We start from the raw sequence: 14,746 nt of genomic DNA, 5'->3' as shown, positions 1-14,746 counted from the left end.
ATTAACTTCTTTGTGTCTGGAACGGTAGTGGGTATGTCACATACTTGGTAGAATTGAGAAAATAGTGACTGATCATTTTTCTGTGTTCTGTGGTTGAGATGAAGAATCCCAGTTAAGAGAGATTGTTGAAGTTCTAAATAAATCTTTTTCAAAATTGCTAGCAAATCGTCCCATCAGTTGAATAATCCTACCTTATATAATTGTCATGAAGATTAAATGACAGAATGCACATATAGTATTTACCATAGTACTTGGCATACAGTAAGCAAAATAAATGCTATGATTAATTTTTCTCATTATATTTTTCTAGTTGATATTTTAAGAGTTTTCTTTCTTGGACTGATGCGAATTTAATCATATGGACATTTGTCATGGTTGACTATCTTGGGCTAGTTTTGTACTCTTCTGATTTCTGCTGCTACTCCTGTTTGTTTTTTCTCATTTATTCTTCTAGATGAATTTAGGATCCTTTTGTCATGTCGCAAGAAGAATCCCAGTAGAAATTTTTTGGGAATTATATTAAATACGTACACTTAGAAAAATTGGTTATGTTTGCAATATTTAGTCTATCCATCAGGAAAGATGTTTTGTTTTTCTACTTATTTGGATTCCCTCTTAATGTTGTTTTATAGAATTTAATAGAGCTTCTTGACATGGAGTAAAATCCTTGTTATTTTGTTCCTAGGTATATTATATGTTTGTCAATATTATAAGCGGCATTTTCCCCATCATATTTTCTAAGTGGTTATTGGTGATATTTTGAAATGTTCTAGATTTTAATGCATTTTCTTTAAAAATATCACCTTTTCTCTCTTTTCATTATTAATATTTGTTTCATGGGTTTTTATTTTGTTTGTCATACTTTCAAAATAATGTCAAGTACTGGTTTAAAATATACTTCTTTTCAACTCTTTAGAAAATTGTTGAAAATAAAATATGCTAATTGAAAAAACTGCATAGTTATTTAATATATTTATTACTCCAAGGAAGTGTCAATGTATTTCTACCTTTGAAGTAGTATAATTAACGTGTTGGATTTTAAGATAACACTTTTTATTTGAGATGATACAATTTAACCTGCTATGTAATACGTTGACGTAATAAGTTATTCTAATAGATATCCTAGCATTAAAACAGCCATGGGATAACTCCTACATTGTCGTGATTGATAAGCTTTTTATAATGTGCTGAAGTGAATGGGATGAGTTAGGATCTTAGAATTAAAGCAACTTGGGTTTTTGCATTCTTTTTTGCTGTTTTTAGCTGAATGATCTTAGCAAAACTCTTGAAAATGAATGTTGCTGTTTGTAAAATGAGAAGCCTGTTCTAAGCAATGTCTAATGGCTTTCCCTGCCCCTTATATTTTGATAAAATTTTCTTCACCCCTTCTTCACCCACCTCCCCTCCATCTTACCCTGCACAATTCCACAGCTAATGGAAGTGCAAGATTATACAGAAATCTTACTTCCTTATGATCTTCTCTACTTTTGAACCTCTGCTTCCACCATAGCTGCTTCTGTTTCACTTTTTTTTTTTTTGATCTGGGTGTGAAATTCAGTCTGCCTTCCTTGATTTTACATACACAAGCAAAAACCCACCTTTTTTTTTTATTTTAATTTTTATTTTTTGTAGGGAACATTTGTCAGTTTGGTTGACTTTATTAAAGATACAGGGAAAGCTGTGAGGTAGCAGTAATACAAACAACTTAAAATAGGGCAGTAGGCATGACTATTTTTAAAATGTTTTTTAGCCATATCACTGTTGTATTTTACTGGCCCTTCACCCTCCCTAGTCCTGTTTCTCTCTCCCTTTTCTTCATCTCGCTTACCTCTTTGATGTACCTTACTTCTTATTAATACAAAAACTTTCTCCTTGTTTTATGCAGAGCACTTCTACCTTCTTTGAATCTTTGGCACCAAACTAATGCCCAGGTCCTTGGGGCGTGGCCTTTATTCCAAGTTCATTGTCAACACAAGGTCTTTCCTAAGTGAAGTTCTCATTCTAGCTGTTAACAACTCTTTTTCTTCTCTTTACCTTTTAGACTGTGTGAATAAACTTAATGCAGTAACCTTAAAGCCTGGCAGTCCAGTGCAATAAGAGGGTATTTAGTAATTTCTCCCTCCTTCCACCCCCAGCATGCTAGCCACTTAATTTGCTCTATTTTGAGGTTCTGTCCTTATAAAATGTGACACCATTGGCTTTGATTAAGTCAACAGTCAAGTTTGATTCAGGCCTCAGTGTTGAAGTTTCACTTTAATCATAATATGCCTATAGCACCTCAGTCAATTTGTAATACGTGGTTGACAATGCCTTTTTTATCTCGTAAAATCAGCTTCTAAGAGATGCCTTTATATCGCTAAACTTCATGGAATGATTTAAAACTTGAAACTTGTTTTTATGTGTTGAAAGGCTTAGTTTTTACCTGTTTTGCAGAAAGTTAATTAACATAACCAGTATGGCCACAGGAGGTGGTCCTTTTGAAGAAGGTGTGAATGACCAGGACTTACCCACCTGGAGCAGCGAGAGCACTGACGACAGACTCAACAATGTGGTATGGTGCTTCAGTGCTGACTGTGTGTTGTTGACTGCGAATTTGAAAATGTGGCTTTGTCTGACTTAACCAGATCTAACTCACTGAAACTCAGTGTAGTCACATTTCTCCCTGCCTTCCAAAATATTAAGGGACCCTCAGCTATTAGTTATAGTCGTATGAAGACATTTGGCTACAGATAACAGAAACCAACTTGAGTTAGCATAAGCCGAAAAGGAGACTTTAAAGATGTTTTATGGAAACCAAAGTCAAAGTATACAGATGGGTTTTAGCAAGGTCCTGGAAAATGGAACTGGAAAGTTCTCAAGAATTACTTTTTCACTCTCTAGACTCTGCTTCTGAGCATCTCTGCTTAACTCCACTTTCTCTTCACAGACCATTTTTTTCTCCTTTTCTGGCCACACTATGGCTTTGGCTGCAATTATTTACTAATTAGTTGTACCTTAGCTCCAATTTGAAACTTAAAAATATGATTATCCCAGTTTGGATGCCTCTCGTCCATTCCTCCCTGAGCAGGATGGGGTGGGTTAAGTAGTGCTGGAGGTGGGCACATGGACTGGGTAGATAGAGCTCAGAGAAAGGAGTTAGCTGTAAATGAGGAAAATATTCCAAAAGGTTTTAATTCTAGCATCAATTAAAATGTTCTTCCAAAATGAACACGTGAAAATTTATATGAATAAGTTTGTTATGAGGGTATGACTAAGTAAATATAAATGTTTTCTAGTTATAACATTAAGTATTTTTTGTCATTCCATATCCAGATACTACATGTAGTACATTGTTGCCTATAAAAAGTTTTTAAAAATTGCTATGTTTTTCGTCTACTTAATGCTATATGCTGTGCTAGATGTTTTGTGTATTTATTTTTAATCCTTTATTGAAAGTGTTGCTGTTTTTAGAGATTAGGAAATGAAGACTATAGGAAGTTAAGTAAATTACTGACTCCAGATCAGGTTGTTTTTATCATACATACTACCTTTAATCTGAAGGAGGCCAGTAAAGGAATCTATAATTTATTCTACTCTTCAATTTATAAATAGTAAAACACCATTTTTTAAAATGCTTTGGAAAACACACAGATTAATCATAAAATTGCAGTTTGGGGATTTGTATTTGTTAATGGTCTATGATAGAAAAGTAATGTTTTTTGAAGGACAAGTGATGTATTTAGGATAGATCTAATGAGGAACAAATGGATTATTACAAGTGTAAGTTTTCTTTAGCATTATATATTTATGTGGAAAATATTTAATTTTACTGTTTTAACTTTGTGTCGACTAAATGTTTTTAAGCATAGCAAATTATTTCCCATTTTGATAGAGTCCAGAATAACTTTTGCTTTTACTGTTTTGAAGGATTGGGGTGGCCAACAGAAGAAGGCAAATAGACCATCAGAAAAGAATAAGAAGAAGTTTGGTGTAGAAAGTGACAAAAGAGTAACTAATGATATTTCACCGGAGTCATCACCAGGCGTTGGAAGGCGAAGAATGAAGACGCCACATACATATCCACATAGTAGATATATAACTCAGATGTCTGTCCCAGAACAAGCAGAATTAGAGAAACTTAAACAGCGGATAAACTTCAGTGATTTAGATCAGGTTTGTGAATTATTTTAAAAATCAGACTTGAAATCTATTAAAGGATTTGTCTTAAGAATATAAAATTAAGCTATTTTTAAAAAAGTTTCTGTTCGTATGGAAAGAATTTTTTTTCTTTTTAATGTTACATTAAAAAAATATGAGGTCCCCATATAACCCTCCCACCCCCCTCACCATATGGAAAGAATTTAACAGTTGATTATTGGTGTTGATGTTATGTACTTTGGAGGAAAATGAAGTCTTATTTTTAAACTTGGTGAGGATGAGTGTTTCTGGACTTTATTACTATGCTATGTGACTAAAGGATTTTATTATGAAACTAAACTTTGTATGTTAAAAAAACAGTAATACTGCTTTTAAGCAAATGGAAAGTTGCAGCTTAGTGTATTTATTATTGGTTCAGCGTGAGATTTGGATTACCTCAAATTAAGAATAAAACTAATTTGTGTGTATAGTTACTGAAACATAATTGAGACCTATAAGCAAGTAGAAATGATGACGAATTCTTTCTTGACAAATATTCTACTGTCAGATCTGTATTTGGCAAAGATAAATGGGTTCCAAAATACGCTTGAAGATTAGATTCAAATCTAGTATGATAATGGTGATCACCATGTATCATTTGGTCTTCTCTTTACCAATTATTGAATACTTTCTCTATGCCTGGCACTGAGCTGAATATTTTTGTAGACAATGCATATCATATAGACACATTTTTATGCTGATGGTCATATTGTTAATATTGATTCTTTGGGTCCAAAGCTATTAAAAATTCTGTGAACAAGTAATATCAGTATGGGTCATAAATATGGTCCATAGTCCTAGTCATTTGAACTAACACTGTGCATTTTCAACAATTGAACTGTCTCTGACAAAATAAGGAATAGGAAGTGCTAATTGAAATTAGATAATTTAGTAAAAAAAATTTTGTAGATCTGAAGCTTTTTCAAATCTAATTACAAAGCTGTTCATGCACACTTCCTGAATTAATACCTACTGGTGAAGTTTACTAAGAACATTGCAAAATATCTTTTTAATTTGTTGAAAAATTAATGTTTCTGGGATTTGGTTTCTTTTTGATATATAGAGAAGCATTGGAAGTGATTCTCAAGGTAGAGCAACAGCTGCTAACAACAAGCGTCAACTTAGTGAAAACCGAAAGCCCTTCAACTTTTTGCCTATGCAGATTAATACTAACAAGAGCAAAGATGCTGCTACAAGTCCTCAAAAGAGAGAAACAGTTGGATCAGCACAATGTAAAGAGTTATTTGCTTCTGCTTTAAGTAATGACCTTTTGCAAAACTGTCAAGTCTCTGAGGAAGATGGGCGAGGAGAGCCTGCAATGGAGAGCAGCCAGGTGGTAAAATTTGTATTTCTTTTGGTCTTTGCTTTCACCTTTGAGTGTAATCATTAAGATTAAAAAAATAAAAGTTATATTTGGTTATGCACACAGGAATTTTACTTAGGTGGGATTAAAGTACTTCTTCTGTGACCTTCCTCATGGATCTGCCATATTTATTCAAAATAGATTAAATTTCTTTTTATCCAAAATGACTATAGAAATTATATATTCAGATTAATGGAGGCTTCTATTTATTTGCCACATACTGTATTGCCAATTTTTAAAAAAGGGAGGGAGTGGGGAACAATTAATACATTGTTGTAACTTTTTAAAAATGGTAATATTTTTGTAAAGTACTGTCAAATCTCATATGTTTTTATGTATTTATATTTAGTCTTATATAAATAGTTTGGTTTTGCAGTTCTATTAAAGTTTTTAGGTATTATAAATTTTAAATTATTTTAAAATCGACATTAATTTGAAGTTGTTAGTATTGACAACTATTGATAAACTTCTAAATTTGATTCAGATTTTTTGCAATGTATGTATTCACACAATAAATAGAAGGTATTAGGTTGATGCAAAAGGAATTACGGTTCCACTGTGAATTTTAAATCATTGTAATTAGACTCAAACACGTCTTTATTAGTCAAAATAGGAACTATTATAATCAACACATTTTTGCCATTGAGAAATAAGTTTGTTTATTCCTGTAGCATAAAAATCTGTGCTTTGGGATTTGTTGAACTCTTGGAAAGCATTTTTTGCATCATGCTGGTTGTGGAAGCTTTTTACCTGCAAAAAGTTGTTGAGATCCTTCAAGAAGTGGTAGTTGGTTGGTGAGAGGTCAAGTGAATAGAGCAACTTTTGAAGCGTTGGCTGTACAGTGTGCAGTTGGGTGTTGTCGTGGAGAAGAATTGGGCCCTTTCTGTTCACCAATGCCGGCTGCAGGTTTTAACAGTTTTTGGTGCATCTGATCAATTTGCTGAGCACATTTCTCAGATGTGATGGTCTCCCTGGGATTCAGAAAGCTGTAGTGCATCACACTGGCAGTAGGCCACCAAACAGTGACTGTCATCCTTTTTTGATGCAAGTTTGGCTTTGGGAAGTGCTTCAGAGCTTCCTCTCAGTCCAGCCACTGAGTTGGTCATCGCCAGTTGTATAAAATCCACTTTTTGTCGCATGTCACAATCCAATCAAGAAATGATTGGTTGTTGTTGCGTAGAATAAGAGAAGACACTTCAAAACCATTTTTTTTGATTTTCATGCTGCCCATGAGGCACCCACTTAGTGAGCTTTTTCACCTTTCCAATTTCCTTCAAATGCTGAACAACTGTAGAATAGTCAACGTTGAGTTCTTTGCAACTTCTTATGCAGTTTAAGAGGATCAGCTTCCTTGATTGCTCTCATTTGGTCATTGTCAACTTCCGACGGCCAGCCACTACACTCCTCATCTTCAAGGCTCTCATCTCCTTTGCAAAACTTCTTGGATCACCATTGCACTATATGTTCGTTTGCAGTTCCTGGCCAAATGTGTTCCTGATGTTGCGAGATGTCTTTGCTGCTTTACGACCCATTTTGAACTCAAAATAAGAAAATTGCTTGAATTTGCTTTTTGTCTAACATCATTTCTATAGTCTAAAATAAATATAAAATAAGCAGCAAGTAATAAGTCATTAGCAAAAAAAAAACATAAGAAATGCCCATTAAAATGATATATAACATAACCACATTGATTTAAGAATGTATTCCAGTATCAAAAAGCAAATTTCAGCAATGCAAAACCATAATTACTTTTGCACTAGCCTAATACCTTTGATAATTATCTTTGAAATATAAAACCTATAATATTATTGCCAGTGGATTATGTGTAGTTTTATATGTTGTTTACTTTCTTTTTAAAAAATATTTTCTTTGCAGATTGTAAGCAGGCTTGTTCAAATTCGTGACTATATTACTAAGGCTAGTTCTATGCGGGAAGATCTTGTCGAGAAAAATGAAAGATCTGCTAATGTGGAGCGTCTTACTCATCTTATAGATCACCTTAAAGAACAAGAAAAGTCATATATGAAATTTCTCCAAAAAATCCTTGTAAGTTTTATACCTTTTTAACAATGTGTTGAGTTATTATTGTAGTATACCAGTATGTATGTACTAATGACATTCTGATGCCACCCCAGGGGAGTTTACTTATTTTCAAAAAATTGTGCCATCCATGATAACATTTTCTTGCCCCGTTTTAATAGTTGTATGATTTATACCACTAAAATATTTCAGGCTAGAGAAAATGAGGAGGAGGATGTTCGGACTGTAGATTCAGCTGTGGAATCTGGTTCTGTAGCTGAGAGCACATTGCTAAACATAGATGTGCAGTCTGAGGCTTCAGGTACCACGGTAAGCAGCTTTTTGGTAATTAAAGGGCTGGAAATGAAGATTAAAAATTTTTCCACATTTTTCAAAATGACATTTTATGGGTATTCCTTAATGAAAAGTGTATTGCTGAGAAGAAACACTCACATTGTTAATGCTGTATATATTCTTTTTAAATATAAAAGTTTGTTAATGTTAAAAATAGTTTTAATGATTGATTTGAAAATTATTTTATAATCTTCAGCTTATAGAAACATTATTTTTCTAGTTTTATTATTATATACAACTTTACTAATTTTAGAGGCATTGAGAAAGTTAAAATTTGTTACAGATATAAGGGTATAAATTGATTCTATCATTCGCATTTATTTAGCACATTGTCTATTGAAAAGTCCATGTTCACTTGCCATTGAAAACTTACTTTAAAGCTATTAGGACTTTTTTATTTCTCAGCCTCTTAGCTTAGGACTCAGGCAAAATCAGATTATTGAAAAACTCAGATGCAAGAATAGAAAATGGGTCAGCATACCATTTGTATTGTGACTTATTCACAGTGAGAAGAATATTAACTTTTCTGATTCTGCAAAATAAAGTTTATCAGAATGCTGGTTTTATTTGTAAAATTAACTTAGCTCAAAGAAGGTAGGGGGGGAAATCATGTTAAAAAAAAAATTATCTACTGTGGAAAACCGTTTGGCAGTTCCTCGGAAAGTAAAACAAAGAACTACCATATGACCCAGCAATCCCACTTCGAGGTATGTACCTAAAAGAAGAGAAAACAGATGGAACAAGATACCTATAGACTAGTGTTCATAGTAGTATTACGTGACCGTAGCCAAAAGGTAGAGACAGCCCAAGTGTCCATCGGCAGATGAATGTACAGACAGAAATGTGGCACATCCATACACAAGGCAGCCGTAAGAAGACTGGTTATTACATGATTCCACGAGCTTTCTAGAATTAGCCAATTCATAGAGAAGGGAAGTAGAAGACTGGGGAAGCGGGGAGGGTTGCAGGGAGGAATGGGAGTTACTGCTTCGTGGGTATAGAGTTGCTCTTTGGGGTGATGGAAACGTTCTGGAAGTAGGTAGTGGTGATGGTTGTATAACATTGTAAGTGTAATTAATGCTGCTGAATTATATTCTTAAAAATGGTTAAAGTGGCAATTTTATGTTACATGTATTTTACCATCCACAATATAAATAAACTTGTGTGTCTCTAAGCATTTTTGTTTTACAGATGAGCCTATGACTCTGTATTAGTAAACTTGAAAACCTGTCACCAGTAAAGCTTTTCTTGTGTAATGATAACGGCATATCTTTTGTTTTTGCAATATATCCCAAATACCATTCAGCATTAAGAATTTGAGGGTTTGTTTCCTTTACGTTCTTACCTGCCTTATTTCTCTTCTCTGCCCTTCCTAATTTGAAGAGGAAATTTGAATTTTTCTTTTCTTTGTTATTTTCATCCAGAAAAATCAGAGGAAAGGGCTTGATCCAGACAGTTATTGAAGATTGGATTCTGTATTGTTATAGGAAAATTAATTTAACTATTTACACTGATGCTGGGATTAATTTCTTCCTCACTTTTCATTCCAGCAGAAATGGAAAGAAATTCTGTTGGAGAGGGATGGAAATGGTATGGTTGATTATTATACTTGACAATAGCATTCATCAAGTATTCATCATGATAATTTTTTCATAATAACAATATTGACATTATGAAAGTTGACAAGTAACATGTAGCAGAATAAGTGATAAAATATACTTCAGCATTTAGTTGTATAGTTTGGAAATACTAGGTAATAATACTTGTTTAATTTAAGCCACAGTCTAGCCTACAGAAGCTTAACTGTCTAGTTAACTTGACTGCCACTGGGTGGGTGAATTAATTTTTTTTTTTAAGATAGACTGGTAAGTTTTATGCATTTATTTGCAAGGCTGGCTTGTATGTCAAATAGGAGTTTTGTTAAGAAATTAATATGCTACATTATTTAATAAAGGAGGCATCCTTTAGTCTAAAAATTGAGCCATACTTTAAAGACAAACTGGGGAATTCAGCTTCACAGGAGCAGGTTTGAACATGGATGTCACTCCAGTCCTGAAGGGACAGGCGCCGGGCCTCTGAATGACAGGGGACTGAGGCCTGGCAGGGGTGCAGCCGGCACAGGGATCCCCCAGGCATCCTTCACACCATGGGCTTGGGAAGGCCACAGGGGCAGCTGCTTTGCTCATGTTTCCTGGGTTGCTTTTGTTGTTATTTCTCTATTATTATTAACATGGCTAATTATGTTGTCATTGACTTTAGAACAGTGTTATCCCTTAACATTTTAATTTCTTAATTTACATTAACAAAGGATTTGAAACTTAATCCATTTTCCTTTTTTTTGGCATTTGAGGACTTAATATATTCTTAAATCTTTACGGTCTATCAGTTGCCTTTTGTCTCTAATGTTTGTGTTCCTGAACACAAATGTTAATTTTAAATTTCATTCTTATTTCCTATGGATGGTGGTCATTAAAGAAAAAAAAATAGAGGAAGCTAATAACTCTCCTCTCTTTGTAAGAATGAAAAACTTAGTGTTTTTTGGTTTATAGTTTGTTCCTTCCATTCTTTTTTTTTTTAAGATAATTATCCAGTGATTTGTTGCTAATATTTTTTCTGTTTTTTTCTACAGTGTTTGTTTTAATTGCTCTTGCTTTTAATTTTCCATGACTTGAATTAAAGACACTCAGGAAAAGTTTTAAGAACCATTGTGTAGTTCCATTTAAAACAATTTTAATAAAAATAGCATTTGTAAAAGAGCTTATATCCATTTGGCGTAAGTAAATTACTATTTTAATAATTGAGTATAGAAAAGAATTTTACATGTTTAATTACCGTTTATTACCTAGGTAGGATCAGTGCTTTTGTTTTTCTATTATGTACAAAAATAATATATTTTCTTTTTGTGGCTGTTTAAAAATGACAAAACTTAACCCTTAGGTATTGGGGCAATTTTTGTGTGGTTTTTTTTTCCTTTGAGGACAAAGTTTGAAATTACTTAGGGGGGAGGGTCTTACTATATAGAATGTTAAGCATAAGTTGCCTGAATTTAACAGAGGAAAGTTGCTATTTATTTAAAGACCTGGGAAGAGACTCGGACGTGAACATGAGGCACAATAGGTGGCCTTTGGGATATTTGTCCTTCTCTCTTTAGGTCTTCTGAATAGTGACAAATGAAATTTAGCGGTTGATGGTTATTACAATGTGGTATCTGCCAGTTTTCATTTACTTTAAAAAGCCACTTTACTGTTTTTTAAGTTTCTTTGGAAAATGTCCATAAAAGTAAGTACTTTTCTCTGTTGAACTTGCTTCTTGGAGTTTATTCCAGTTTGATTCTTTTTTATCTTTTAATGATTTTTAAGGCTATCCAACTGTAGTCTTATGAGTCTATTTTCATAATATGATTTAAATTTCTTAGAAAAATCCCACCAGCAGACTGATGTCTCTCTCCTCTGCAGGATCTTTCATTCTTCTCACCCCACCCTCATTGCCTCCTTAGAATCCTTTTAAAATGTAGTTCGTATTCTTTTAGAAGACTTGGAAGAAAGAGTTGAGGTCTTACCTTAGATTCAGAGCTGAAAGCAGCTTTGTGGTTACAGCTTGATATGAGATGACTAATGTTCTAGAACTGCCTCTTAAGGTTACAGTCCATTTTATGAACTGTATTATAGACATGATGATACTTTGCATAACTCACCAAAAGAAAGGACTTCTGTGGAGATGGAATAGAAAGACACGGGACTCTCTTCTCCCAGAAAAATAATGAGAGGAAAGTCAGAAATGGTCTGAAAAATATCTTCTGGGGTTTGCGACACCCGGGAAGGTGGGACACCCCCAGAAGAGAGAGGAGCGAAGGAACAGAATCCTGACAGCACGACTGCGAGGTAAAGGCAGCTGCTGCAAACGCGGGCACCCTCCCCACACCATAGCACCTGAATTCTCAGGCCTCGGCAGCTACTGAAAAAGGGCACCCAGGAACCCACCTTCTGAGGAGAGCGGAGAGAGGTGGACATGGCCTACGATGGACTTGGCTGTGTCCCACGAGCCCTTCCTGGCTTGGAGGGCCGCACCATTGTTTGCTCTGGGTCCAGCAGAGACTAAAGAGATCCAACCCTCTCATTCACCATCCCTACTGACTGGGACTGGTTGGGGAGGACGCAGATGGGAAAAGGAGGGGGCTGCCAGCGAAGGTTGGAGAACTGTCTCTGAGAGTTTGAATTATGAGGCTTTTAGCCTCCAGGCAGGAAGCGCTATCAGATACGGTCCTTGTTGCAGCAAACATGCACTGATCTGAGAGCTTCCAAAGAGCGCCATCTGCTGGCAGACCAAGGAAGTGCACATGAGAAAATTAAATGAGAGGCTTTTTTTGGCCTTTACAACCTCCCTCCCCAGGGCCCTGGAAGTGGTTCCATTACTGGGTCCAAGGCCCAGATTTGAGAAACAGGGACAATCCTAAAGACCCAGCACAGGTTGAATCAAGAAACAAAGAACAGCAGTAACACACAGCCACCTGCCACTAATACTACAAAAGAGAGAAATCGACCATCTGAGTAAACTCACCACCCTAATAAGATGCCTAGGCAGCAGCAGAAAATTACAAGCCATACTAAGAAACAGAAGAAATAGCCCAAGAAAAGGAATATATCAAAGCCCCAGAAGAGATGCAGGATTTGAGACAACTAATCAGTGAGATGCACACAGATTTCCAAAATCAAATTAATGAGTTAAGACAATATGGCTAAAGAGATAACACCAAGAAGACACTGAGCAAGCCCAAAAAAGAATTTGAAACCTGAATAGAAAAGTAACAGAGCTCATCGGAAGGAAAGTCACAATAGGTGAGATCAGAAACACATTAGAGGGAAGCGGACTTAGCCCAATAGATAGAGTGTCCGCCTACCACATGGGAGGTCCGCGGTTCAAACCCCGGGCCTCCTTGACCCATGTGGAGCTGGCCCATGCGCAGTGCTGATGTGCGCAAGGAATGCCATGCCATGCAGGGGTGTGCCCCAAAAGGATAGCCGCCCAGCACAAAAGAAAGTGCAGCCTGCCCAAGAATGGCACTGCACACACAGAGAGCTGACACAGCAAGATGACACAACAAAAAGAAACACAGATTCCCAGTGCCACTGATAAGGATAGAAGCGGTCACAGATGGACACAGAGAGAAAGCGAAGACAACGGGTGTGGGGGGGGGGATAAAAAAAACACCACCACATTAGAGGCATGCACCGGAAGACTCAAAATGATAGAAAGAATAAGGGATACCGAAGGCAGAACAACTGGAATTGGAGAAAAGAACAGAAAGAAAAGAATGGAAAAAATAGATGAGGGCTCAGGTAGGTGAATGGTAACACAAAACGCAAAATACTAGTCATGGGAGTTCCAGGAGAAGAGGGAGAAAAGGGGCGGAAAGAGTATTTGAGGGAAATAATGGCTGAAATTTTTCCAGCTCACAAAAGATATGAACTTACACACCCAAGAAGCACAGTGTACCCCAATCAGAGTAAATGCAAATAGACCTACTCCAAGACACATAAATGTTAAAGATAGAGAAAATTCTGAGAGCAGCAAGCCATCACATAAAAGAGATGCACAGTAAGAATGCGCATCTCTCATCAGCAACCATGGAGGCGATAAGACAGTGCTGTGATAAAATAAGGATACTGAATGAAAAATCACCAGTTGAGAATTCTTTATCCAGCAAACTTGCCCTTCAAATATGAAAATGAATTAAAATATTCACAAACAGGATACAAGATCAACACGCAAAAATCAGCAATGTTTCCATACACTAGTATGGAACAAGCTGAGGGAAATCGGGTAAAATTCCATTTAAAATAGCAACAAAAAGACTCAATACCTAGGAATCAAGCTAACCGAAGAAATGCAGGATCTAAATGCAGAAAAGTAGAAAACAGTGCTAAAAGAAATCAATAAAGACCTAAACAGATGGAAAGATATTATGTGTTCATGGATTAGAAAACTAAATATTGTGAAGATGTCAGTCAAACCCAAACTGATTTATAAATTCAATGCAATACCAAAAACCTGCTTTACAGAAATAGAACAGGCAATTAACCAAATTTATCTGTAAGGGAAAGTACACCCAAATAGCCAAAATGCATTCTAAAAAAGAAGCGTGACAGGAAGAATTTCACTGCCTGACCCTGAAACATATTACAAAGCTACAGTGGTCAAAACAGCATGGTATTGGCAATGAAGATAGACACATCAATTAGTGGAATAGACTTGAGAGTCCAAAAATAAACCCTCACCTCTATGACCGACTGGTTTTTGACAAACCTACCAAGTCCATGTTGATGGAACAAACAGTCAGTTCAACAAATGGTGCTGGGAGAACCGGATAGCCATAATCAAAAGAATGAAAGAGGACCCTAGTCTCATTCCTATATAAGAATCAACTCAAAATGGATCAAAGACTTAAATATAAAAGCCAGGACCATAAAGCTACTAGCAGAAAATGTAGGGAAACATCTTCAAGACCCTGTGGTAGATGGTGGTTTCTTAAACGTTACATCCAATGCGCAAAAAAAGAAAAAACAGGTAAATGGAGCCTCCTCAAAATTAAACACTTTTGCACCTCAGAGGACTTTGTCAAATGGGTAAAAAAGGCAGCTGACCCAATGGGAGAAAATATTTGGAAACCACGTATACATTAAGGGTTTAATATTCATGATATATAAAGAGATGCCACAACTCCACAATAAAAAGACAAATGACCCATCTAAAAAATGGGCAAAAGACTTGAAAAAGCAATTGTCCAAAGAAAAAATACAAATGACAAAAAGACACATGAAAAATTACCACTAGTGA

The 14,746-nt window shown here is 35.6% G+C and overlaps 1 protein-coding gene across 15 annotated transcripts in view; it reads left to right on the top strand.

The window, feature by feature from the left end:
* PCM1 (pericentriolar material 1) overlaps positions 1-14,746 on the top strand; it is a 103,540-nt gene that overhangs the window by 7,658 nt on the left and 81,136 nt on the right. For 6 of the 15 annotated variants that reach the window (XM_058289952.2, XM_058289942.2, XM_058289941.1 and 3 more), the window contains 5 exons: positions 2,434-2,551; positions 3,907-4,152; positions 5,240-5,509; positions 7,415-7,585; positions 7,772-7,888. In XM_058289952.2, coding sequence (XP_058145935.1) covers positions 2,456-2,551; positions 3,907-4,152; positions 5,240-5,509; positions 7,415-7,585; positions 7,772-7,888 — 900 coding nt within the window. In that variant the 5' untranslated portion in view covers positions 2,434-2,455. Of the gene's footprint in view, positions 1-2,415; positions 2,552-3,906; positions 4,153-5,239; positions 5,510-7,414; positions 7,586-7,771; positions 7,889-14,746 lie in introns of all 15 variants that reach the window. The other 9 variants (XM_023586987.3, XM_058289948.2, XM_058289946.2 and 6 more) reach the window with 2 other exon arrangements.

This window comes from Dasypus novemcinctus, chromosome 29 (assembly GCF_030445035.2).
Source record: "Dasypus novemcinctus isolate mDasNov1 chromosome 29, mDasNov1.1.hap2, whole genome shotgun sequence".
In the NCBI taxonomy this organism is placed as follows: Eukaryota; Metazoa; Chordata; class Mammalia; order Cingulata; family Dasypodidae; genus Dasypus; species Dasypus novemcinctus.
This window is presented reverse-complemented; position numbering and strand designations above follow the sequence as displayed.